The sequence below is a fragment of the Opisthocomus hoazin genome, chromosome 2, assembly GCF_030867145.1.
Source record: "Opisthocomus hoazin isolate bOpiHoa1 chromosome 2, bOpiHoa1.hap1, whole genome shotgun sequence".
NCBI classification, from domain to species: Eukaryota; Metazoa; Chordata; class Aves; order Opisthocomiformes; family Opisthocomidae; genus Opisthocomus; species Opisthocomus hoazin.
Window position 1 is genome coordinate 40,097,361 of NC_134415.1, and position 27,252 is coordinate 40,124,612.

Genomic DNA, 27,252 nt, shown 5'->3' on the forward strand with positions numbered 1-27,252 from the left:
TTCCACTCTTTTAAATGGAAAATTGATCCCGTAAAGACTGAAACCACAGAGAGAAGTCTAAATGGTCAATTGTGGATTTTAGTATTTCCATCTACTTTGCAACTCGATACACTCACCTCTGTGAGGTCTCCAGAGATTCCCCCCCCTTCTTTTTTTTTTTTCCTCTTTTTAAAGATCACTAAACAAACTTGAAGCAGCACTGACCAGCCACACGGTAGCAGCTACGAACCGCATTTGTAAAATGTCAGTGGCGACTCCGTTCCTGAAGTTGACTTCTCCTGCTGCCAAATGAAGGCGAACTGAAAAGGTGGAAATAATCATAGAAATGATGCTAGTCCATAAACAAGCTTACAGCCTCATTAGTATAGCGGGAGGCTCCGCTGGGTGATTTATGCTTGTTTTGCTGATGCCATGAGGAAATGCCATAGGGCAACTTTCGCCAGCTGCTAATGGTTTCTGACAGCTTCTTAGCAACTAGTGCAAGCAACGCTGTGGCGTTTGCTAGTGACAGAAACCGAAAATGTCATATTATCTGCCCATGTGTCATGAAGTCCGTGTGGCAATTAACTAGTAGGCCAGTAACCGAGGGGCCAGAGGCTCTCCAGAATGGCCCGTGGCTATTCGGGGGGCAGAGCAGGCGCACGGCTCGCGTTTACGTTGCACATATGCATGGCCACATGCATGCACGATCTGCATCACGCTCCCTCCGCCTCCGAGTTTGGTCCACACGGATCCTTTGTCCGTGGAGAAACTCCAGCTCGCTTTCTCTTTAGGCACGGCGTGACATTATCAGAGGAACTGCAAGTAATCTGTCTTGATATGATGGTTGGAAATGGCACTTTAATTGGCAATACCTGATTCTCTGGTTTTGAGCGCTGGATCCAAAGGTGCTAGCTGTTTTTCTGCTCGCTCGCAAATTAGTCTAAAAGGATTTAAGATCACTGAAGCAGACTCATTGCCTGTCAAATTGCTGGGAGCACAGCGACTCTGCACAGCAACTAGATGCTATTTAAAAAAAAAACCCAGAGCCTGTAAGGAGCAGGAGGAGAGCCCGGGCTCCGCGCGCCCATTCCCCAGCGAGCAAAACCAGGCGCTATATGTCAAACTGTCAAACCTTTCAGCGTGGCCGTTTGCCCTTTCAAATAATATTTGAGAATTGTTTTTACACAATTTTTTATAGGCCATGGTCTAGTGAAAGAGGCCAATCAACAAAGAAAGGAATTTGTACTACAATTCGTCCGTGGACGATTTCTTGCCAGACCTGGGCCAGTCCCCATGGAGCGAGGCAGGTGACCTGTGGCAGCTCCCTGGCTGTCGGGGAGCTCCGATTTCAAACGCCCTCGACTCCAGAGTCCTAGAGTTGCCTATTTAAGCACACCCAGGCATTTAGGCCGCGCTATCTTGTTCCTTTCAAGAAAGGATAAAGCGGCATTTATCGTATTCAGCCCCGCTGAATGGGTCAGGCCGGCCGTGCCAGCGGGGGCTCCTCTCACCACGTCCCCCTCTCTGCCGCCATCACCTCCTATGACTTCCCTTCCCCTCCCACTCCCCCCAAAACCGGAGGCAGAAGCAGCAAAGGGCAACCGGGTTTACAGCGGCTCCTCGAGTGGGTAATGCTCTCTTTGTCCTGGGTGATCTGTTCTAAACCTTTGTTGGCAAAATAGGTGCTTCTGGAGAGCAACTTGGCACATGTGCTGCAGGAGTTGAGTGGTGATTCAAAGCCTCCTCCCTCACTTCCACGCTGCGCCGAAATGAAATGTCACTGCCCTGCCATGCTGGAAAGGCAGGCAGCGTGGCATAGCTGGGTGACTTTCAGCCACTCCAGCTCCTAAATCCACCCTTAGACCTCGACCACAGAAGCTGCCCAGTTCTGACATAAATAGTCCCAATCCCAAGTCCAGGCTGTTTCAGAAAGGTCGAAAATTCAGATGTCCTGAAAGCCCCGACCCTTTTCTCAACTACAAAACCCATGCCTTTGCACATGGCTCATGAGACTAACATCCTCCAACAATTTTAAGTGATGAGAAATCTCAGTAGCAAAGTACCAAACACAGCTTTACTACAAGTATCTTCCCCAGACGCAGCAGGCTACTTCTCACCACACATAGCCCTAACCTAGGATCAAATCTGTATCTGGAGTACAAGTATTTTTTATACCAAAGAAAAACATACTGTTCCTAAAAAGCCTGCTTCCCACACCTCAGTCACGAGATCTGAGAGAGGTTTTGGGGTCGACTGTTCAATTTCCTGGGAGGGGGTAAGAGGGCACCAGCTTAGCTGAGGTCCCCCAAACCACGCAACAAATGTCACCTTCCAGCTTTTACAGTCTCCTTCTAGATAAGCATCTAAATCCACCGCTGTAAGGAGTTCGTGGAAGAAAATGTGAAAGGCATGTACCCAGAAGCCCTTGGAAAGTCTCAGGGTAACTTTTAAGTGGACTGACTAAATCAGTGTCCTCTAAAGCTCCCTATGTCAAACTTATTTTTATGTTTCCAAATCTCTCCTGTTAAAAAGCAACTTCTGCCTCTTAGAAGAACTTTACAGTTTGCACTTACTTTGGCATTTAACAAGCTAATATAATTTAAATATGTGCTATGTTTGGAAAAAAACTATTGACTTCTGTACTAGACTTGCAATGTTTTTGGTGCTATGAACCGAAAAATCTAACATGATGCGCCGAAGTTTGTGGGGTTTTCAGTAGTGTGGGTTTTTTAAAATTCTTTCATAATTTTTTTTTAAAGCATATAGATATGAGTTCCTCAAATTCCTGCTTCTGCTAGCAGGAGAAACCCTACATTATCTAAACTAAATTTTTAACTGTTCACTGTTCATCCACAGCTCTGTTGGTTCCTTTCTCTTTTAACCCCTTCAAAACCCAAATCTCTTTCAGTAACCTTTCCAGGCAACTGGAAAGCAGGATTTATGAGTAACTTTAAGCAACATAATGTACTAGAGAGATTTTAAGTGGCAAAATTATTTTCCTTAATCTTTCTCCAGTGTTCTGTACTGATTTAGAGTAACTATTATAATTTCCACACCTTTACTTATGTTATCCCTTACAGACACACATCTCTAGTTTGCCGGATACCCACACATCCACCATGCTGACTTTTTGCAGAGAAAAACCAGGCCTACATGTGAAATATAATTTTCCTATAAGGTACAAAATTATGAACTCTCAAAAAACCAGTCCAAGAATGCAACAAGTTTTTCTGTAAAACAAGACCAAGAGAGAAGGAATCTGCCACAATCTACTGTTCACAGGACTTAAAACAAGGATCGCATTTCAGACCACCAACACTGAATGGACTTGGGCAAAGAAAGAAGAATATGGATTTTTTTGGAGTTTTTAAATTTCTATCTGACCAAACCAGCTCCAACTTGGCAAAGGAATGTGGTAAGCAAAAGTCACACCCAAATGACTCTTCATGTGAGTCAGGAAGGTTAATATTCATACCCACAACCATACGAGGACAAGTTCACTACTTGGAAACGATCATTCCTCCTTACACCAAGGCAGGGAAGAAGGCAAGCTGAGCAGCACAGTGGGTTCAGTGCTCAAGTATGCCAGGAGAGAGCTGGAAGGCAATGGCACAGTCTGGGGATGCATGCCCAGCTGGTAATACAAGTTGTACCTATTTGTTGAGGAGAACTAGAAGTTTTGACACGAAAAGGCCCATCAGTTTAGAAGGTTTCCCAAAAATAAATTATTTTAAAATTTCCATGTGTATATGCAAATATATATTGCACATATAACATTAGCGCACTGTGACTGCTCTCAACCTGCCAATGCCCAAGCAAGGCACATGAGCTTACAATGGGGCTACAAGCAAAACCATACTTCAGAAAGATTAACATAACCGTGCAATTTCTTTATCAGGAAAAATATTTTCTATTAGTTTGGGTCTATGATTTGTCAAATCTGACGGAAGCACCCACTCCATGAGTTCCTGAGGTCAATGGCAATCACCTCAGTACACTGAATGGCATACAGAAGAGCCCCAAAAACGATTTACGATGATGTAGGTCTGCTTGTGAATTTGAAACGTGGTGTTCATGAGGGACTGAGGTTTTTTTTTTTTTCTTCTTCCTTAAGGAAAAAGCCTTCTCAAATATACTTAATAAAAAGTTAATGAGGAACAACAAGGTTGAAAATCAGCATTAGCAAGGAACAAACACCATGTGTTTGGGTTTGCACGCATCTCTTAAGGAGATGCGGTACATGTTTTACGCAAGGATTCAGACCATGACATAAACAGTAGGAGGTTGTCAGTCACAGATAGTATCCATATATACAAGATACTACAGGATATAGTTGCAAAAATATCCAACACAAATATTCACAGATGCAGTAACCTGGACAAGTATAAATTACACTCTGGTATTTGACAAATTTTCAAAGATTTTTCCTTGAATCATTGTATGTTGTTCGTTAGAGACAGGAGTACCTTTTTCTAGTAACTCGATCCTCCTTTTAGACTTGAATTCCCTTAAGGCAAGCAACGAGCAAATTAGCTGTCTATGCAAAGAGTAAAAACAGCATTGATGAACAGGGGGGAAAACCCCACAGATTTTACTCATTTTCATTTCTTCAGCAGCTGAAATAAAGGAAACCTCTTCTCCTGCACAACGTAGCACTTCTTACTGGGCTTCAGAAAATTCTGCTATTATGGGTAAGTTGTGCGATATTTCTGGAGCCGTGCATCTATGCGCTGAATGAAGTATTAAAAAGAAAGCAATTCATTGTATGGGAAGCAAACAACTTTCTGCTGCCAACAACAGAAGTTTACTTTGAGCAGCTAGAAGCAAATACCCTACAGAAAAGTATCTGGTTAAACAGAAAAACATCCTGCTTTAACCAAGAACGGCAAAAATCTTAAACAGCATTTTTTTTCTTTCCCTAACTTAAAAGCCAGCATGACAACCCTAACGCTTCTTGGGAAAAGCTGTTTTTTCAGTCAATCTCTCATTCTGTTCAAACATAGGTCTTTTTTTGAAACCCGTTCACTCCAACCTCAGCTGGAGCACTGGCCCTCCAAGCTGTGCGTCCCACCAGTTGCGTTTTCCATAAGAAGTCAACTGCATATAGCTGAGACACAGATAAATCCACTGTTGGGTTTGGTCAGACTTACTCCCTTGCAAAGCAGGAGCACAAACAGCAGCAGCAGGAGCACAGGACTGCTCTGTCATGGGGGAAATATGGCCAACTAATACCCCAAATGGCCACGAGGTCAACTTCTGTAAATCTCTGTAGCTCCTTAACAACTGGCTCTATCTTTGTATTTATCCCGCTCCTAAGACACTTGACTCTTGGACTGAGCACAAGCAGCTATAAGAGGCTCAAAGCAAAGATCAGAAGCATATTACACATAAACTAAGGGACGCATTATCTGTAGAAACAGTTTATTACAGTGCAGCATTTAAGTAGGCTTCCTTCCCTAAACACAGCTAAATTGCCCTGGGCTCTGCCTGCATGCCTGCTCCAGAGGAGATGATGCTGTAGATATCATGTTTTACAACAGAAAATACGCGCCAGAACCTTGGCACTAACCAAACCATGCAAAATTAGGTTCTTCTATTAAAAAAAGGTTAGAAAAAATTGTTGGGCAAGACAAAACAAAATGCTTGGGACTGTTAAACCAAACGAAAGCATCCTATTTTGGGCCAATTCAAGACCAACTGATGCTGGCCCAAGCTTCAGTGTGCTCTGCAAGAACTATAGTTCAAGTGCTGCTTGCCCTAAATCCTCTTTTGCAGGGCTGGATCTCCAGTGTCACAGGAGCCATATAAGCATAGCAAACAGCAGAGAATTCATCTAGCTGCAGCTCAAGCAAGTCAAGATTCATGACCTACCAAGCCCACTGGAGATATTTCCAATTGGAAGTTCCCATGTGGTTTGTATCAAGTGAAAAGGTTCTTGCTGATATGCAATGTATATTCTTCTACTCTTGTCACCCATTTTAAAGTAGCATCAAAACCAATAAATTATTATTTTCCCTGTTCCTAGTCCATCAGTAACATCTGACAATGAAAACCAAAACATGACTGAAAGAAAACTAATATTAAACTTCACTTTGCATGCTACAGTGGCACCACATACTCTATTCCCCCACATACAGTGGTCACTTTGCAACTGCAAAAGGCAGAATTAAAAGGGATGAGAATAAAATGCCCCCATCTCAGCTACCTTTCATCTTTTGACGGTAACATCTCAGCTGCCACTGCTGATGCCTCAAAAAACACCCATCATCTCATACAACCTTATAAAGATCCACTTGCTGCAGCCATTACTCCAGCAAATCACAGCCACTGAACCCTCTCAACTGCACAGTTAGTGAAAAGACGCCTGGCTTTGAACTTCAGGTACAAATTAATTATTTCTTCACACTTAAAACAAGAGGAAGACTGTTTTGATTTGTAAAGGAGGGTTAAACCAAAAACCCTTCTGAGGCAGCCTAGTGGTTTCCAGTGCAGGACGCTGTAACACACAGCTATGGAAACGACCACGGAGAAGGGGGGTGGCCACGTCCACCTAGAAGAACTGTTTCCACAAGGTGTCTGTGAGGTCAGATGGAAATTAGATACCTGTGTGGGGGCCTAAACTACTGGGCAGAGCAGGGCAGAACGACAGGGATTTGGGAATCTTCCAGTACCAGCGCTCCACATGAACAGGGCAGGAGCTGGACCCAGAACACCTATGCTCCTCTCTTCTAATCAAACATCAGAAATATTTGCTAATCATGACTGAATGACGGCATTTGGACTGAACCATGAGTTTCCTTCCCTCACCCTACCCTAGCACTGCCTGGGATGCTCAGCAGCCTGCTTTGCTCCCCATAGACAAAACCTTGTGTTACCACGCATGTCATCAGCTGAGGGAAAACCACCTTAACTACAAAATACTCAACCCTCTGTCAGACCTTTTAAGGGAAGGGCATAGACAGAATTAATAATAATGTTTTTCTTATGTTGTCCTCACTGCTCCTTGCTGCCCAGTCCCCTAAATCCAGTGCTCTTGTTCTTCCAGCAAAAGCCAGCCGCTCTGGAGGGCCTGTGACAATAGCGGGAGGCTGCTCCTTGGGAAGGAGGTGCAGAAGCCAAAAGGAGATAAGTAGATTTGACAGAGCCAAGCTCACACAAAATTTTCTTCCACTTGACTGTCCTCCTCCAACACAAAAGGCAAATCTGCTCTGATGAGGTGGTGCTTAAAAAAGGCCACAATGAGAAAAACAAACTCGAAGCCGGGCTTTAGAGCGAAGGCAGGGTCCCGTCGGCTCTGGCGGCCGGCGGACAGACATGTCGCTGTCGCTCGCGTGGCTCCCGCCGCCCTCCGCTCGGCACGCTGAGGGGAACCGGGTCAGCTTCGGCAATCACGTCCCACCGCCCTTCCTGCGGCTCAACATGGGCAGCACATGGTAGAGCACGGCACTAGAGGCAGACGGTACCCATGGGCATCATTCTCCACCAATCGAACCACAACTGGTAGCAGTAGCTGGGCTAAACTTCGCTCTGGCTCATCTACACAAACTGGGGTTAGAAAGCCCCAGTTTGGGAAGGATGCAGCAGCGGTTGCTGGAGAAGTGGGCTGCTCGCTCTGCCCAGACTTCCCTTGCTCTACACAGCTGGGAGGGATCAAGCAATGACCGCTGTGGTGCTCAGCCCACTAACTCCCTTTCTTCTACAAACACTTCCCCCCAAAAAGTGGAATCTACTTTCCTACCTCTGCTAACACCCCTTGGGTGCGGGGAGGTGGGGTGGCACCATGGGCAGGTCGGGATGCAACCCCTGCGCATCCAGGCACCTGGGGTGAACCCAGCCCCTGTGGCAGAGCCTGGAAACTCAGAGGGCCTGGAGAGCCCTTCAGCAAAGTAACAGTGACGGGGAGGTGGTCTCGACCCTGCTCCTCGTGGTCTGCGCACTGGCCACCAGGCTCGGCACCGAAGCTGAGCTCCCTCCATGGTCCTCCCCAGGGGCACGCAGGCACTGACAGCCCTTTCAGACACTTTAGTCCTACTAAGTTAGCACGTCCCCTTTGGCTCCGGCTTAATGTATTCATGTCACTGCTGTGGTTTTGGTTTCCTACGACTTTCTATCACAGCTTCTGGTGTTGTGCTGTTTGTTTCACAGTGCAGTTATCGGTTAGGGTGTTTTGTTTCCAAATTAAAACAAACAAACAACAAACCCAGAAATAGATGTCAGAGGGTCCAAAGCATGCAGTGAAAGTGAAAGCAAAGTCAGACCAATGCTGGACACTTAAAAACTTCCCCTGACTATCACCTGCAGGTGCACACGTGCCTTATTCTCACCTCAGTCTTCCATCACTACACATTCCTAGACATCAGCTACCCGGGGTTGCCTTGAATAGGCAAACTGATGGGAGGAAAGGGGAATACTTCTGGTGCACTCCGGAATATGAATATTATTTATGTCACTACATCTAGTGGCACTGAGGTTGGGAAACTGCTGCGAGAGGGATGAAGGATGGGAAGGAATTAACTCAGCCATTTCCAGTTCATCTCTCTTTGACTTCATTCCTTCACAATAAGAGTGTTTAACCAAAAACCCACAGAAAGCTCAAAGCAAAGCTGGGTCATAGCAAAAAACCATCCAGTGTCTTACAAAATAAAAAATAAACAAAATGCAAACATCCTTCAAAACGCAAGCCAAAAGAATTTCTGGTGTTTCATTTTCAATTCACAGCATTTGTCATTATCTTTAATTGCAACAGTAGTAGAAACGGATAGAAAGTAAAAACTGCCTGCTTTTAGTCATCTGATGTACTTTAAACGACATCAATGAGTAATCAAGGAAGTTAAAGAAAATCTCAGGCTCTGGCAGGCTAAAAACCACAGGCATCAGCTTCCCCTAGGCAGGTACAGACCACATGGAAGAATAATCTTGCTTTTCTGTTGCAGCAACAACCTTGTCCTTGGTGGAAGGGGTGAGGACCTTGTCTCGCCCCTTCCACCCACTGGCAATGGAAGAGGACTCTCACCTGCCTAGCTCACCACTCAATCTGTCTCCTCCTGGGGCAGCCAGGCAGCACCTACGATGTCACCAGCTTCACCTTTAAAATGGTTCTGCCAAATATCCTGTTGCTCAGACGGTACCCTCTCAGCTGAGGTTACCAATGAATCTATTTCTACTGTGTACCCCATCTTTCTTGCTTTCAAGCCATGCTTCTCAACTGATGAACTCTGCGTGCGAGGACACACCATGCACACGCAGACAGCCAACACTGCTCGCAGTCAAACCCCAGTCATGTGCCCTTCCTGCACGTGCAGTATCAACTAGAAAGGTTTTATAGGCACTGACTTCCACGCAAAGGAAAAGACTGACTTTTCTGAGCATCCTGTAAATGCTGGGAAAAGAGAAGAATGGAAAGGAAACAGAAACAGCAACCTGGAAAGGAGAAGGGAAAAACAGGAGACCTTGGCTCAAGGGAGAGAGCTGACCACGCTCTTTGCCCTGCCTTCATCTATAGAAGATGTTTGCTTTTATAAATCTTGGAAAAAATGTGGTGCATGAGCTAAGTCAGCCCCTAGGCAGATTTAACTTCAGCGATCTGAACTTACTCTGCAGATCACCATAGGTCTCTCTGACCTCAGCAGTGACACAAGGATCATGTTTTCTAATGGCTGAATAATTCTCCCAATGTCTTAGGCACAAATAGCCTTTTATTTAGCACTGGGCAAATACATTCTCTCTTTCTGCCTCTCACCTCCCCAGACAAAATCTATTTATTAGGATAAGGAACACCCCACCCTTCATTAAGGCCCGGGTACACATCTTGAGAGCCAGACAGAAGCTTGGCTGCTTCATGCTCATGGCTATGTATTTTCAGACATTGCCTTCAGCAAGATACATTTTGAAGTTAACTGGTAAAATTTGTTGCTTTTGATTGGAGTGGTCAGTCTGAATATTTGCACACGAGTATAGAAATATCTTCAGACACAAGTGAGGGAGAATATACAGATCGATAGTGGGAAGGTTCAGCTTTGATTGCCAAAACAGAAAATATGATCCTTGCTGTACATCTACATGTAAGTGAGGAGCAGCTGCACTAAAACCAGCCAAGTTGCACTGAGATAAGCAAAAAAAAAAAAAAAAAAAAAATCAGATCTCGGTCTTGCAGAAGATTGACCAGTTTGGAAGGAACAGGTAAACAGTGTGTTCTTGGACAAGAGTCAGCACAGTTTGAATGATGCAGACCTTTCCGTTCAAGAGTTGCACTGGTTTTTGCGCCTGGTCACTTGAGGTCAAAGCGCAGAGCTCTGAGGCTCTGCAGAAGCCCTGCACGCTTCCTCCCCATGACGAAGGTGGCTGAAGTGGCTATTAAAATCAGTTGTTAATCTGATGCCACTCGATTCTTAATTGCTAAAGAAATGGGGACTGAAACCACAGAAAGGACTTTCTGGCACTGGCTAAGGAAGTATCAGTTTTTGAGGTCAGAATAACATCCCTTAAAAAATATGAATCAGAGTCGTCCTTTCATGCTGCGTCTTGATAAAGGTAGGCAAAACATTAGCAGGCTATTTCGATGAAGACCAGGCTAGTTTTGTAATATACACATACAGACACGTACACTCAGATGTGCATAAAAAGGAAAGAAAATACTTGCAAACCTGTATCCAAATTATCAGATTTGTCAAATAAATCCCAGTAAATACTATTTCCAGTTTTCATTATCGATCTGAATGAGTCTCTTCTAGTAAGCTCATCGCATGTTGAGCAGAATGGAAACACAATTTTCCAACTGTTTGGGAACTGCTTGCTTCATCCGTACACACCTTTTGCTGTACAGCTGACCACTTACAACCTGGGGGCACGTTCCTCCCACGTTCAGACTGGGTCACCAAGGCTTCCCAGGCAGAAAAGGAAGTCTCTAGTCACAGACCCACACTCTTTCCAATCACAATTACAGAGCAATAATCATCGATGCCAAAACTGGCAATTCTCTTGAGACTGGAAAACACTTTCACAAATATCTGCCAATTACCTGAACAGTCACCAACAATGTCAGCCTCTGAATCAGTGCTAATCAGGCTGCCCTTTTCTGTGCAAAGCAACTCTCAGTTTTGTCATTTCTTTTAACTGCCTCAACAGCTTCACCTGCAAATCATGGATCAGGCAGGTGAGAAGGGAAGACAAAGATTTTCATCTATAATCTCTGGCTGAAATTTAAAATTCGGCTAAAGAGCATTCTTACCTATTCTTTATTTAACCTCTCCTATGGATAAGACTTTGACACAACAAGCATATTTGCAATGGATATGATCTCAGCAGTGATCTGAACAAGTCAAAAACAGACCTGGAGAGGGCAATACGCTCTTGCCTGTATGACCACGTGGAGGCTCTCCCTTACGCTCACCTCTCACCAGCCCAGAAGGCTTTCTGCACATCCAAGGCTGCATATGAATCTCATGCAAGAACATGCAAGGAGAGGCTCAGGATGGCGGGTGCTGTACACGTTAGCTCAAAGACAACAGAAGTTTCTACGCCCCATGGCACAGAGATATCAATGAGGAGGCTGAAGTCTCAAAGCAGTCAACAAGTGTGATGGAAAGCCAACTTTGCGAGGCACTGCAGGGATTTGTGCAGGTTAGGACTCCTATGGGGCAAGCAGAACAGCTCGCGAGGAAGCCTCCACCCGGGCATCCCTGGAAGCGCATCACTCAGCTCCATTCCCCAGGTTTACCCTGGAGAGCCATCTCTCAAGATCCCAGATAAAGCACATGGACAAGGTGCTGAATGAAAGCCTGCGCTGCCGCTGCCGGTAACCTGCCCTCCCTCCACGCCTGCAAACCTCTAGCACTCGAAACCCAGCACCATCCCCAGGCTTTACACTCACAGCCTCCCAAGGAGACAAGCCCTGAATTTAATGTTTCTGGGGCACAGCAGGGTCACGGTGAACAGTCTGGAAATATTTTTCAGGACGACATCCAAAGCCGACTTCAATATGAAAGTAAGAGTTCTATATTCTGCATAAAAATTATTAAAAAGACTCTCCACCTCATCTGCTAGTGACTGCTACAAATAGGACTACAAAACAAAGCAGACAAACGAGCCTTTTTGAATGCGTATTAGCGTGTTTAAATGGACCAAACGTGCATCTTGTTAGTTTGGAGTGGAAGTAGGTTTAACTCTGGTTTTACATTTAAAAGCAGACAAGGACAGTACGTGGAGAGAAGTCCCAATGGCTGCCAAGCCAGCAGACAAAGGATCCCCCACCCAAACAGCACAACAAAGCAAAGGTCCGAGTTGTCTGAATGTGGTCATTTCTACATCAACTCAGCAACAGACAGTTTCAAGGCTTCACCCATGGAGCCTTTCATCTCATGAAAGACCTCAAAGCTGTTTAGTTGGAAGTTGAGCAAAGCGTTGCTACCAGGTTTCACAAGCCCAACAGACAGGTTTTATATTTGAGCCCCCAGCTCCCAGAGTCATGTGAAAATCTTCCACCAAAACCACACATGCATCGATTAAGCGAACAACCTCCTGATGGCAGAGAAAGCTTGAAACCTGGCCTCCGGAGAGCAAGGCATGGGAATACAGACACTGCCCCCTCCCATGAGTAATATTAAAACTACTTTTTTTTTTCCCCCCCCTATGCATGTCAAGAGTTTTGAACACTTCAGATTACCGACACTGGCCAGCAAGGACAACGAGTTTCATGAGATGCTGAGGCCAGCGTGCTCAGGACCTGCAGAGGACCCAGCCTTACCCACACACACAACCTCCAAGCCCACTCCTCTAACCTTCAACAGTACAAAATGCTTTATTCTGCCTCTCCACATAGAGCAAACATTTCCTTCCTAAAGAAATGCGAAGTTTTAGCACAGATGCATCGCTACTTACTATAATCATTTAAGTCAGACTGCCAAGCTAAGTGTCTTAGCGAGGCGATTAGTCCTCCCTGAGTCCCTCCACAGTCAATGGAGAGAAACAGAAACTCTCCGGAGGGAAATTCAGGATTGAGACGGCTACAAGAATATGCACGCTATTAGCTTTGAATACTGCACAGAACAGCAAAAACTTACAAGCAGCGAGGCTATCGCAAGGAAATGATGGCTAATGGAGGCTGAATATGCCCATCTCTGTTTCTAAACAAGATCTGGACTTCAGGGCCCCTTCTAAAATTACTCAGGATGGGAAGGCTGAATTTAGCTCCCATCCATCACCTTATCAAGAGGATACAACCTCATGCTTCCTTCCACTGAGAATCTGGGAAAATGCAGAATTCTACCTCTTATCATCAAATCAGAATTAATTTCTTCTTCCTATTTTGCCTTACTTGAGGAAAAAAAAAAAAAAAGGGCCTCCTTGATAGATAGCTAAATTTATGTCTTACCAAACTGAATGTAAATGCAACAAACAGGAAGCTTTTACTTGGAAACTGGAATTTCAAGCACTCAGTGGCAAACAATGAACTGGAGAGATAAAGTTGCAATGGCAATGGTAGGGGACAGACCTGCCAAGCTTCCTGCCCACACTGACTCAAGAGCATGTGTCCTACCATGATATGGACCGGCCACACCGCTTGCTTTTATTTTGGTAATTGGTATTTGTTCCTGTGAAAACCCTTATAAAAACAAGTCAGAAGATCGGACAATAGTAGACCTGCCATCTCTTATAGCCAGATCTTTTACTTAACACTTTAGCAAAAGATGTAATCAGTGGATCTTTGTCCATTTATACAATTCTCTCTGCTGCGACAAAGATTGTATTACACTCTCCAGCACCCGCCAGATCAGAGCATCCAGCTTCCCCATCACTTCAAGAGATTGATCTGATACTTGAAAGCGCATTTGCTATTATCTACTCCAGCCCTTTGGAAATGACATTACACAGATACGGGGGGCAAGCAAATATTGCCACTCTTTTATTATTCCTGGCATTCCCTCACTTGTAATATCTGAGAAGTTCCCAGCTCAATGGGATTACTTTATCTTCCTCCCCCTTCCTTTATCTCCTCCCTCACCCCACAGGTATCCGTGTCCAAATGGGACCCTTCGGCGGGGGGTTTGCTTGACTCCGGTCACTCGAAGGTCAAGCTTTTCACCACTTGCTAATGCAAAGCTTCCCCCCAGCCCTCCGCAGCCCGGGGGTCCGGGGCACCCCCTCCCCATGCACCCCTCTCCTGGCAGCTGGTGCAGATGGAGAAGGCAAATACTTCTCGATGAAGCCACAGAAGCAAAATCCTCCCTGTATGCAAACAGGAATATGCTTTGTGTTTTTAAATAAGCAAAGCAAAAGGAGAAAGCTCCTGAAAAATCAGCTCAGCAGAGACTTTATTCCTGCACTAAACTTGAAGGATGGGAGGCTTAACTCGTTAGGAGCAACTCGGACTATATTTCTGCCTACCAGAACGAAGATCGATTTTTATTTAGATTGATTTTAAGATTTACATGTGAGAAATGGATACAATTGGATCAAATATATACTAAAACAAATTGTTGACTCCCATGAAAGCAAATAAAACCAAAACAAATTTCACAGATCTCATCTACCAGCATTTGAGATTTGTTTTATTTCATTATTTTGTATACATTTACGGAGCAGAAATTTGCTTAACTCTTTTCCACTTTTCTTTTACTGAAACAATAAGACCCTCTGCAGAATATTTTGTACTTGAATATTATCACCAGGATAGCATATGGCAAACTAGCAGCAGGCAGTTTATCTTCATCCTCTTTGTAAGCTAAAATTAGCACAATGCTTCTGCAACAGTGTACGATGTATTCAGACCAGTACGATATACCTAATACAACTCCAGATCCATCCCTGGCTAACCTCCAACACTCAAGTAAATTTATTATTAATTTTAATTGAGTATTAATATGTTTACTATCAACTTGGCTTTTTGAGAGGCACTTTTAAGTTTAATGCTGCCACCTCAGCTACATCAGCTGCAACAGTTCATGAAATTTGTGTATTAATAACACACAGAATTTCAATTCACTTGTTTGAGGAAATTCTAATTTATATCAAATCATTATATCTGGAAAGCCATGCTGCAAAATTGCATATCTGTGAATACTCTTCAGTGATACGATATGATTAATCGTGGGGAAGAGATGATACACCCATGTTACAACTTCCATGCTTCTCCTGCTGCAGCCTGCATTCCTGCAGACTGTTTGCTGGTTACTTTATTGGGATTAAATTCAAGCAAGTCACCAACTTTATTGGGATTAAATTCAAGCAAGTCACCAACTTTACACTTCTGGATGATGTGGCTCCACCAGCCCTCTCTGTTCACCAGTCTGCAGTTCAACCTGGTAAATTACGACCACCTCAGGGGTTTTTTAGCTGGATTAAATCTGTGGTGAGAGGCTAATGTTAGTGTCGCTTGCTAATTTGTTTCTGGTAGCTGTAACGCCAAGGAACTTAATGCTCATTCTAAGGGAAATACAAAAGGTCCTATAAAAGCCCTCTACTTCACACGGGTGACTGTTGTACCACCTTTCTTGTCAGGTTCACAGAATAAAAACGTGTAATAGCGGGAGGTAGCCACATCCAAGCATGTACACAACCAAACAGACGCAAGAACTATAAATATTTCTATACTGACATGCAAAGATTTCGTGGCTCAGTCTGCTCACCAACAGACAAAACAGCCCCTTGCTTCACCTACAGCCCATGACAAAACTACAGCATGGGACCAAGTCTGTCTGACAGTGATACCGAAATGGTATCACCACGGTTCTTGCGTTTACACAGCCGGCTTCACACAGAATTTGCACAGGCTAGTCCAGACAGATAGAGAAAAAAAGAAAATGGGCAGAATCCTGCACCAAAGCCTCTCCTAGGGCATCCTCACTGCCACAGCCAGGTACAGGAGAGCATAAATAGGAGACACTTTACCAAGCAGAAAAAGGAGGAGCAGTATGGCTTGAGCATAACGTTTCAACCCTGCTTTGTTGCTTTTTTTCCACCCCTTGTAATTTGCCTGCATCTTATCCCCTACCTTTTACCAAGGGGCTGTTACACTCTGACGGTGCCGTGCCCTGAAAGAAACTTGAACACAATTTTAAACGATGACACTTTACTTCAAGCTGTTCAGCTAATACGGACCGCATTATCTCTTTCCCCTGCGTCAGGAAGGCAGTCGATGCAGAAGTGCACGCGTATAACCCAGGGCACCAAGCAGAGGCACCACAGTGGGGTTTCTTCCTCAGTGCTGTGCCAGGGAGGGAGGAGATCCTCTTGGCATGGCAACGAGAGCAACAAAAGGTTCTCCACCCTACAAGCTGTGCTTCCATGACCTTCACTTGCTGACCAGACAGAGCTAAGATATGCCTTCTTCTGAAGTCCATCAGGACGCTACAGACTCCAGAGTATTTTTAGCATGCATCCATGTGACACTAACTGCTATTCCAAGAGCTGGAGGAAGCTTTAAGAATCAGTTAAGTTACGTCCACCACTTTTAGCTCTTTTCTGAGGACATAACTGGAGCCTCCTCAGAGGTCTTCTCCCGCCCTTCTGCAAAACATGAATTTACAGCCCTGAGACAGCACACAGTATCAGTGTTGCAAGGGCCATCGCTCTCCTGTGGCACAGGATAAGCCATGGAAAAACAAAGTTGAAACAGCTACCCCTACTATATTTTAATTTACTTATATGATGGTTCTTCTTTCCGACACCTCCACATTATGGTTCTGCAAAAAGCAACCACAAAAAACTGCCTGCAAACTCTGTGTGAGATTTTCAACGCTCAAGAGGAAGAAAATAGAGAATAAAATACATGAGAATATATATATATCATCCGTGGCTATTAAATGCCAGAGATACCAGCTGGCGATGAGGAAGTTCCCAAGCCGCAGAGTGCCGGAGGGTGGCAGGGGGCCCGGGGGAGATAGCGCTTGCCCTGATGTGACACTGCTCCCACGGCACGTCCCATGCTCGGCCAGGCTCTCCCATGTCCTTTCCCACCTCCCAAGCCCTACCAGCAAAAACTCCAGCGTGCCAAAGGCAAGATGCAAAGGCTACATGGAGCAGGCATTATGGCTAAAGAGACAAGCCAGAGACCTACACAGTTTTACCAGCGACACTGTCCCTCCAAGACACGCCAGAGCAGTGTCAGGCACTTGCTTAGTCACAGCCCTGCAACCCCCTACCAGCTCGGAGAGAAAAGACATCGGGCCTCTCCCTCCCGTATTTCTTTTGCACAGCACTGACTACTGGGTCACCAGGCCAGCGAGGAGCGGTCCCCGATGAACTACATGATGACAGGTGGCTCCGCCACCGCGGAAAGCCGCAGCGGCTGCCCTGATCACCCAGAGAAGGTCCTCAATCTCATTCACAAATTTAAATAAAAAAATTAAAAAAAAGAAAAGCCCGTGTGCATCAATGTGCTTAGAAAAAATGATGTCAGCATCTTACAGTGTTGATCCTATTAATTAATCCCTTAAAGAATGCCCCCTCGCCCACAAACATATAATGTAATGCTGGCTTATTCTTACCTTAAAAAAATACAATGCAATAAGATTACTAGTCTGATTCTGCTAACTGTTACTGCACTGCTTAATCCTGTATTTCAGTTTCAGCTTTAACAAGCTCCTACAATACTGTACAGAGTTTATCAGAGCAGCTGCTGAGACAAGAAGGACTTATGTTTTAAACAATGTAATTCCACGGTCTTTCCTGCTCTTTATGTATTATGTTTATACAATGACTTTCATCCTGGTAGATCTCAAAGCCTATTGCCTGTTCCTCTTTCCACCAAAGTCTTCCTTTCGGGTTTCATACTGGAGCAGGATTAGAAATGAAAAAGAAATCTATCTATGTATAAAATACATATAAGTGGGGGGTTATATCAGCAAAATACGCTCATCCCTCCCATCCCCTGAATGCAGCTGGGATGAGCGACACCAAGCTGGCCCCCTCCTCTCAAAAAACTGCAAGGGAATCCCCCTGGGACCCTGTCCAAAAAAGCAGGTGCAAGCAAGACCTACCAAAGTATTGTCCCTCCACCCCTGCAATAACTTTGTCTTCGTCCCCCGGCTGCCCTCCCACCTGCACGGCCCCGCTCTGGTAAGACACGCCTGCAGCCACACATTTCTCAATCTTTGCTGGTTATAGACATACTAAGCTTCCCATGGAATAGAATAAGAAAGCTCTGCTCCCTCTCTGTAATTATCAAATCAGCCCGAAAATGAGGAAGAATTGAGAATCCTCATTATAGCACATCATAAAACACGGCGAGGTCTCGCACTTGCTGTATGTTATTGGCGCAGTCTGCCAACAGAACTTTACAAAGAGCACAGGAATTCATGTTTGCAGGGATATTAAAGTCATAAAAGGGGAAATTTGTATTTTATTTTCCCACAGCCTAAATGAAGGTGAACCAAGCAAATTTGGCAAAGAGCGCTAGTCAGATGCCATTTCCCACAGCAGCGTGGTATTTTCCTCTGGGAATAAAACATTTTCCTTCAACTACTGTTTATAACTCTTATCAGTTCAACAGCAATAGAGCCATCAAGTCCAATATCTTGTGGAAAAAAGTCAAGGTCAACAAGTACTTGCATTTTCGTTTATCTTTAGCTGCAATTGCTACTGACATTCAATTGGGTAATAAACATGAGGACTGTCAAATGCTCTCAGCAAACAGGTGATCCAAAAGCTATCAGAGAGAAAGAGGCTACTGCCAGGTAATCAAACAATTCTGTTGCAACAATTATGATCTGAGTGCATTCATTTACAGAAGCAATCACCTGTCAAATTTGAATGAATAGCGTCAAACTATTCCCACCACCGGGGTACTAAGGGCAAGAAAATATAAACTATGTCTACTTTCTTCCCAACAAAAGCATGCCAGCATTAGCAAGTGCCATCAAAAACCGGGTAAAACCCCCTGTCTCTTAGTTCCTGAATTGAACTTAAAAAAAAAAAAATTTAACATCAAAATCAGAGGAGATCGGTCCGAATAGCTCGATCTCATGTCGGTCTCTCCGAGGAGCAATAACAGCTGTTTTGGAAACCCGTACAGAAAGGGGGGGTCACGCAGAAGTGGCTGTGCCATGGCTCTGACAATCAGCACTTGGGCAGCTTCCTGAGCCAGCGGTTGCATCTGGCCCAGGGTTTTTAATAGCTACAGAAGGACCTATTTTTCCACGAATTGGTCTAATCTCTTTTTGTCCTCTGCTGACCTCCACAGCAGCAATAAATTTAACCCAACACGTAAACCATTTTTGTTTGCTTTAAACCTCCTAATGCTCTGGAAAGCTTCTGTGCCACGAGACTTGGTGAACACCTGCCCTTAGTTCTTGCATTATGGGACAAGCACCTCCTTTCTTCATACACAACTAATTACTTTAAAGACTTCTCTTCCAACCTTGGTCAGCTTTTTTTATTTTTCACTCCCAGCACTTCACGTGAGAGTTAGGAAAATGGTTTCGGTCAAGCAGCCCGATGGCACACCCTGTTGCATCACTAATCCAGAAACACTGCGTGTTTAGCGGTTTATACTCATTGCGTTAAGTTTCCCAACAGTGGAGGCCGTCTCCGGAACACGAATTTGCTTTTTCAACCTCCAGTTTAAAAAGGTCAGTGACGCACACCTGAAAGTCACGCTCTGCCTGCATCAGATAGCAAAGACTTGGCTGAAGCCACCAAGACCTGGAGAGGGAAATGGGGATCGGGCTGGTGACTTCAAGATGGAAAGCATATGGGCCATATGGGAAGTCCATTGGCTTCAATGAGCCACTACAACCTAAAAGAGCACGCCCAGGATGTGTAGGGCTAAAAAAAAACCGCACCAGAATAAAGCAACATTTTTTCTAAACCAAATCACACCAATGATGTTCAAAACGCAAGACTCGGGTACTGCTAAAAAGGGGTATCTTGGACACCAAAAACTTCAAACCTATTTCTACAACTACATGCAACCAAACCTCTCTCTGTCCCATCCAAGGAGGAAAGCAAGATGCCCTCCAGTCCTACACCCGAGTTTTTAGGCAACAGCCCATGATATGATTTAGCAATGTGGTATTTTCCACTGCTGTTCCCTGCTTGGCATATTCAAGATATTGTCCTCAGTAACACACCCTGGGCCGTGCAGACACACTTTGGGGCCTGTAAAAGCCCTGCACTGCTGATGGGATGCTTGGTTCAGGGTCAGGGCCATGTTCTCACTTACACATCTACATACGCATAGACTTGCATACAGTCACACAGATGTTTAATGGGATAGACATTTCTAAGCTCAGAAAAACTTGCCAAGAAAAAAATAAAAAAAAAAAAAAAGACTCCAGCACATGAATTTTGCTGCCTGATTACAGCCAGGCTGAGAAGTCAGGAATATTTGTATTTCCATAGCCACTTTAAAGGTAAACAGCTCCCAAAGTCTTTTTCCCTCCTATCACTCTGCCAACGATGGCAATAGCTTCAGCCTGAGGGACCTGCCTCCTGACGTGATCGCCTCCCTGCTCCCCTCCCGGCTGGAAGCTTTTCCTAAGCAAAGACTGAAAGTCGCATTAAACCGTGCTGAAATGGTTGTGCTGGTTTTGAACTGCTTATTATCTCTGGGGCCTGACCTGAAAAACAAGTTGGTACTTAGACGGAGAAATTCAAGTTTCCCCTGAAAGGCAAATGGCAGGAAGGAAGGTTTTTTACAAGGAATTCGTTTATGACTGTGTTACCCACAATTTAGGCAAAACAAGCAACATTTGTAAGTATTGAAGTTAGCTTTGCCAAACCGAAAAGCAAAACGCCTGGTAATAACAGACGTTCGGAGCTAATGTGAACAATTAAAATAAATCCTGACACTGGGAATAGATTGATGCTCAAATCACGACAAACACCAACTTCCAAGTGAGGACTCTCTCCCATGTACCATACTGGAAGCGTAACCCTGCCTAGCTGAGGCAAGGAGGCTTCATGCTGCTGAAATCTAACTTTAACAGCTGAATCAGGATGATGAGATCAAAAAAAAAAAAACACCAAAAAAACACAACACCCAACCAGAAGGAGGAAAAAAACAGTTTCACGCCCTCCGGCTTTAGAGCAGAATGATAAATTGACATCGTGTTGTTACGAGTATAATCCTCAACTACTCAATCACTGTTAAAAAATAAAACATGATTCTGGGGAGATAAAAATAATTAATGCTGGTGCTGCTGAAGAATATGCACCTACACAAAGAGTTTCAAGTAAGTGTGGGGTTGTTTAAAATCCCGTATCTCATGTAAAAGGAAGAAGGCATAGGTGCTCACGCTGATTTAAAGCAAACCGAGTGCTGCCCACTTGATGGAAAAGCAAGAAAAGAAAAGGGGATGGCAGAGCCTTGGCAAGAAAACTCCATTTCCAAAACAAACCTATTACGCTTAATTCAGGATTCACAATACATAAAGCGCCAGAAAAAATACCGGGAGCAGCCCCTGTTGACTAATGCCCTGTCTTTTCCAATCGAGGGTCACATCCAGCCTAACCGGTCACACGATAATGGCATCAGAAAAGGTCAATCAAAGACAAGCCGAAGCTTCCACTGCCTGGCTGACCTTCGGAGCTTGTGACAAATTGCTATCAGTCAATGTCAACTAATGACAGCGGCTCTTTGGCTAATCAATTGTTCTAAAAATGATCAAGAAAACTACTCGCAGGACAGCTCATTTTCACATCAATGCCTGTGAAGTATGAAAAGCTCATTTTTTTGAGTTTTTAATAAGCTCATAAGTAAAGCAGTTACTTGGTAACAGGGGTCACCTTAGTGAAAAGACAGAACCTTTGTCTGCCTTTTACATATTCTTTTATTACCATATTATAGTAAAAATATGCCATGCCATTACTATGCCAGAGGGCTACATAATAAAGTAGGCAATACTTCATACTTCTCTTTTTTTTTCTTTTTTTTTTTTTTTTTGAGATAAATACTTCTGTGTTTAGGGGCCTCTGTTTGGATGTAAGTAAGTATCGATATACTCTTCATGTATTCAAACGCAAAGCGATCACCACCGGCATGCAGGTGACGTGCCCACTCATTACTCACCCAAACTTCACGTGACAGAGCCGGTAACGAAAGCCACGCCGCAAAATCCAGCAGCGCTGCCGGGGAGTTCAGGTCTAACAGCAGCTGTTTTGTTCTTAAAGCCACCCACCCCATGCGAGCGCAACTTATTCCGACTATTTCCGACAGAATTCACATTCGGCAGGAAAACCGCATGCTCCGAAACCCCCAAAGCCCTGCAAAAGCAAATAGACATTTCCGCCCTGGAAGGATTTTGCGTGTAAAAGCCAACGTGGAAAGGCGCACAGGCTTGGACTGTGGACATACAACATGGCTCTCCCGGTATAGCAAAAGGGTGGCTGCAGACTGGAGATTTGTCCATCCCTTCATCGTACCTGCTTCTCCCAGCATCATGTTCGGCTGCTTCTCAAAGCCTCACAGCTGGGCCGTGCTCTAATCTGCATTCATGCATGAAATATTACCAAAACAACACATCCACACTGGTCTAAGGCTTGAGAAGTGCAGGTAGAACCATGCTTTGCTTTTCCCTTTGCTTTTCCATAAGGAGAGCATTAGGTAAAGTACATCACAGGGCATCACACCACAAGAAGCCCCTTGAGAAGACACCGCATTGAGAGGGAACAAGGAACCGTTCAAGCACGGCACCGCTTTTTACTTGGGTTTACCTCTATTTGAGTGACTCCCACACACAGCACCTGGACTGCCAAAAAAGTTTTACCCCAGGGTTTTACTCCTGCCAACCCAACTGCCCCGAAAGCAATCCTCTGCCTCGCCATGGAGAAGTAGAGGGGTGAAAAGGCGCTAAACAAAAACATTAAAACTTTTGTTTTCATAGGAGAAACTGCAAAGTGACAGCAGTTTCAGGTTACACCCTAAACCTGTCTCGCTATGGTAGTTTTTCAAATTAAAATATCTTCTGTGGCCTCAGCCACTCTCAAGCCGTCCATAGGCAAGAAAGAAAGGAGGCAGGGCAACACTTAAGCTCAGCCATAATTGGAAGTATGTGAAAAATGAAGTGTCAGTTCGGTCAATAAAGGGCAAAGGTGAAGGGGAACTGCAGCCCAAACTCGGTGCGAAATGTGCTCATTAAGACACCCAATCCGCGGGCTCCTGCCCACCTATCCCATTAGTCATCGGCCATCTGACCGCTTCAAATGCCTCGCCTCCCCGCTCTTATTACTTTTCTTCTCCCATGTTAAAAAAAAAGGCCAAAAAAAAAAAAAAAAGGCGAGCTGGTATATAAATCCTTGCTCAGTCATCTGGAACATAATGTGGCCCTTCTCTCCCCCTCCGCCCGGCTCTGCCGCCTGCCTTCGCAGCCTCCAAACAACCGCCTTGAGATTCCCGGCAATAATACACGCGATTGCCTTTCCGCCTATAGGTTGCCCAAACTCCTACAAAAGACTGAAAAAACCCATTGCAGCCACTGATTTTTATAGAAAAATATCGCCGCTTTCTACTCCCGGCTTGAAAGAGCAACGATTACTTGGAGGTTAAAAAAATGTTTTGAACCCAGGCCGAGGCTGGCACAAAAAAATGCGAAAGAAACAATACACACATATAGGAGACACTGATGGATTGATTTTCTTCTTCTTCTAAGCTGTGTAGGCGAGCTAAACACGGGAACTAAAAGCCCCCCACTCCAGATTAAAAGTGACTGTACAAGGGCTTTGTTCAGCATCCTCCTGACCTGACCATTTGAAAAACAAACAAAATAGATCTGTTAATACCTCAAAAAGGAATCCTTTAAAGTTAGAATATGGAATATGATGCAACTGTGTTGCCTTGATCTCAGTATCACCCACCTATACCTAAGAACTTGCTTCCCCCCCTTTTTTTTATAACAGAATTTAGCAAGTTGTTTCTCCGTTGCATAAATTCAGATCTCCCTGCACCATTTGGAGACAGACCTCCAAAGGCCCTTCACGATAAGTTCAGAGCAATGGGAAAACAGCCCACGAAACTTTTTCATAATATTATTCTGCATTCCTGTACTGTAACTATCCCCTACGACAACACAATACCGGGCCTTTATAAGAGGTTGTGTCAACGTGCTATGCAATAACATATCCTGCTGTTCAGTGGCACGAGACCCCAGAACAGCTCCCTAGCAGTTAAATATGGATTTCTGCAATAGATCGAAGCAGCTGAGAGTCATTACTACTTACTAAGTAAATGGATTTACACATTAAAAAAGACTTTGAAATGTTTACAGGACAGAGCATCTCTCCTGTTTTCAAAGGTAATAGTTCAATGTGTGTTGTGTGTAGGGACATAAATAATGAAAAACGCACTTTGTGGGGATTAAAAGCAGTGAGGAATCAGGTAAAGAAAAAGAATTTCCAAAAAGTCAAAAAATAGACCTTAACGTAACCTGGGTTAAGGACTAAGGGAGAAAACTCTTGCTACGGGGCTTAAGCTTTCCAGTCTGTGTGCCTCTCTGAAAATGCAAAGCTCACACTCGCATCCTCATGGTATCTTCACCCAGGTTAGAAACCCAGCCAAGAAGGTATCTGTACCTACCCCAACAGGGGAAGTAGGTTGTGGCAACAATCTAAAAATAGACTATTTTAGAGAGTTATATTTCTGATGATTAGATTTGGTTCTTTAAATGACAAACGCTCTCTTGACAGATGGAACCAAAAGGAACTTTTACAAACTACTAAAAATAGGGAAGCCCATAATATGCTGAATATATGTCACGCAACACATGCATCTCGAGTTAACTCCTACGTTCACAAGCATGAACGTGCAGGTCCCCAGCCTTTTGCTGCCAGCCCTCCGCGGCAGTGGCGAAACCATGAGTCTGATCACAGCATTGTCACTCCTCACATTAGGCCACAGAAGAAAAGCCTCCAAATCTTGGTATTTTGAACTTAAATGTAGTTGGGGAGAGGCAGGGTATTCGCTATCTTTTTTTACCTATTCCCTTCTGGTCATTCAGGATCATGGTTTATGACTTCTTCCCCATTTGGGAAGGCTAAGCCCAGGCTTTTTTTACACAAGGTGTATTTGCAGGCATGGCTGTGCTTAAACAACTGAGATTCTCCCATAATCTTAGCCTTCAGAGGACTTCGAGCAAACAAAACACAAAGCAAGGCTCAGCAAGACCACTGCTACCCTTCCCGCATCCCCGTTCCTCAAAAAAAATAGGCCATTTCCTGAAGGCAAGTCTCGGTAACTGAGACCCCCTGGACAGCGTCTCCTTTCCAAAACTCCTTTCTCAAACTTGACCCGAGAGCTCCAGTTAGCAAATTCCCACCATTTTTCACCCTTTCCTAAAAAGTTTTAACGAAATGATCCTTCTTCATGAAACTCATCTGTCAAGCACTGGCAGCAATTTCAGTCTCAATGAACCATACTCTGGCATCTGGGTAAAAGTTCCAGAATCAGCTAAAGCATCACTGACAAGTCCTTCCATGGATATTTAACAGGACTCTAGCTCTAAAATCACTAGTGCCTTCCAAAAACCCTTCCTGACCGAGGCCATAGCATGCACCTTGCTAGAAGCAGACCTGGATGGCGACGATAAAACAGCAGATATGACTGGCACTCCGGACTAATAAAATGCCGCATTTAGGAGAAAATGAAGCCTGCAAATCTTAAAAAGTACACCAGGAGCTGAGAAGCTTGATTTCCAAAGGGTCCAAGAGGTTTAGGGGCATGCCGGCAAGCCTCCCTGCAGATGTTTTGTCCACGCACATATAGACACCAACACGCGCACATCCATCTGATAAAAGAACAGCCCTGTCCGAGTACAAAACCCCCCTTCAAACAGCGTGGTTTAGTTCACAGCCTATTTTTGTGGTAGCTTTTTCACCCTTCAAAAACCCATGGATTTAAAGTTTGCTCCGAAAGCAAGGGGCTCTAATGAACGTATTGACACCACTTCAACTACAGCATTGTAAACAGCACCACTAGAATATATACGTGTATACATACTTGAAAGAAAAAAAGGCCCCCTGAATTTATGTTGCATATCATTTTCCAGTAAAAGTCAGAGGTCAGAAGGTTACCAGTTTCTGCCTCAGCTCTGCAACAGTTTACTACTCCAGGCCCCATTTTTACTAGGCTATACTTGCGATGAAGTCAGCAACTTTTCTTTAAACAATAAAGTGTCTCAGATACTTAAAATTCTATAAAGAGAAGTTATTCACCATGTACGTTAGGTCCATGCGTATAAAAAATTAAAATATACTGGTTTAGTTTAAAAACTAATCTTGTTAAATGCAGACTTTGCAATGCTAATCAGTACTGTTCAACCTTTTTTTGGAAACACAATTCCTTTGTTGTCTAACAGCACTTGAATGAAACATGATCATAAAACCAGATTTAAAAGTATATACCTATTGTGAGTTCAGAGTCAACTTCAATAAAACACTCTCTTTTATATTCAGATTAAGGATCTTTTTTAAATTTTAATTGCATTAAATTAACACTAACTCCACTGCAGTTGGTCTCTTCAGAAAAAGTACGAAGCATTTAAAACAGCTTTTCAGGAAAGCCCAGAACTTCAGGTTTTTAGACTTCGGAGCTTCTGACACCGCTAATTATTCGTAGTATGTCCCACTTCAATCGCACCAAGCTCGTTTCATACTCGCCCTGCTAAATCAGTTACTCTTGTTTGTCTTGGCACTCAAACAAAACATTTTTGCATTCAAGTAAATTGCAATTGAGCAAAAAAAGTAAATAAAAGCACTGCTCAGGATTACGTAAAATAGGCCAGCTAACATCTCTTCTTTATACGCAGTGAAGTTTTGATGGCATCTTTGAAATATTAGCATGCATTTCTGCAATCTTAATTACATTTGCTTTTGAAGATTTCATCTTTTAACCCATTTGAATGACGAAAAAAATCCCCACCCTTCTCGTTGCTTATTTTTATTAAGCATCCTGCAAATTTGGTACATATGTTGCTCTAACATGTGCCTGCTGGCAAGGTCGAAGAAATAAAGATGCCAGTCTTTTTACTAGGAGGAGATGGAAAAAAAAAAAGCGTCAAAAAAAGGAAGATAGACCTTTCCCAGCACAAACCCCTTAGTACCTGAGCACATTTCAACATCGAAAGAGAGTAACCGGTCCCCAAGCGCATCGGGGATGGCTTGCCAGCTAAGAAAGCATGAGGGCTCCGTTCCTACCTTGCTCACTGCTGTTGTCCCCGCTGTGCGATGTGTGGCCCCCGCTGGAGGGTCCGGGGGTTCCCCCGGAGCGCGTCGATGCTGTGTCATCGTGGTCTCTGTTCCAGGAGGGCTGCGGGGCCAAAAAAAAGAAGTTAAAACCTGAGA

At 44.2% G+C, this 27,252-nt stretch overlaps 1 protein-coding gene across 6 annotated transcripts in view; it reads right to left on the reverse strand.

Annotated features, from left to right (window-relative positions):
• Positions 1–27,252, reverse strand: part of MEIS1 (Meis homeobox 1) — a 213,228-nt gene that overhangs the window by 54,597 nt on the left and 131,379 nt on the right. For all 6 annotated transcript variants that reach the window (XM_075413310.1, XM_075413311.1, XM_075413309.1 and 3 more), the window contains exon 7: positions 27,106–27,217. In XM_075413310.1, coding sequence (XP_075269425.1) covers positions 27,106–27,217 — 112 coding nt within the window. The remainder of the gene's footprint in view (positions 1–27,105; positions 27,218–27,252) is intronic.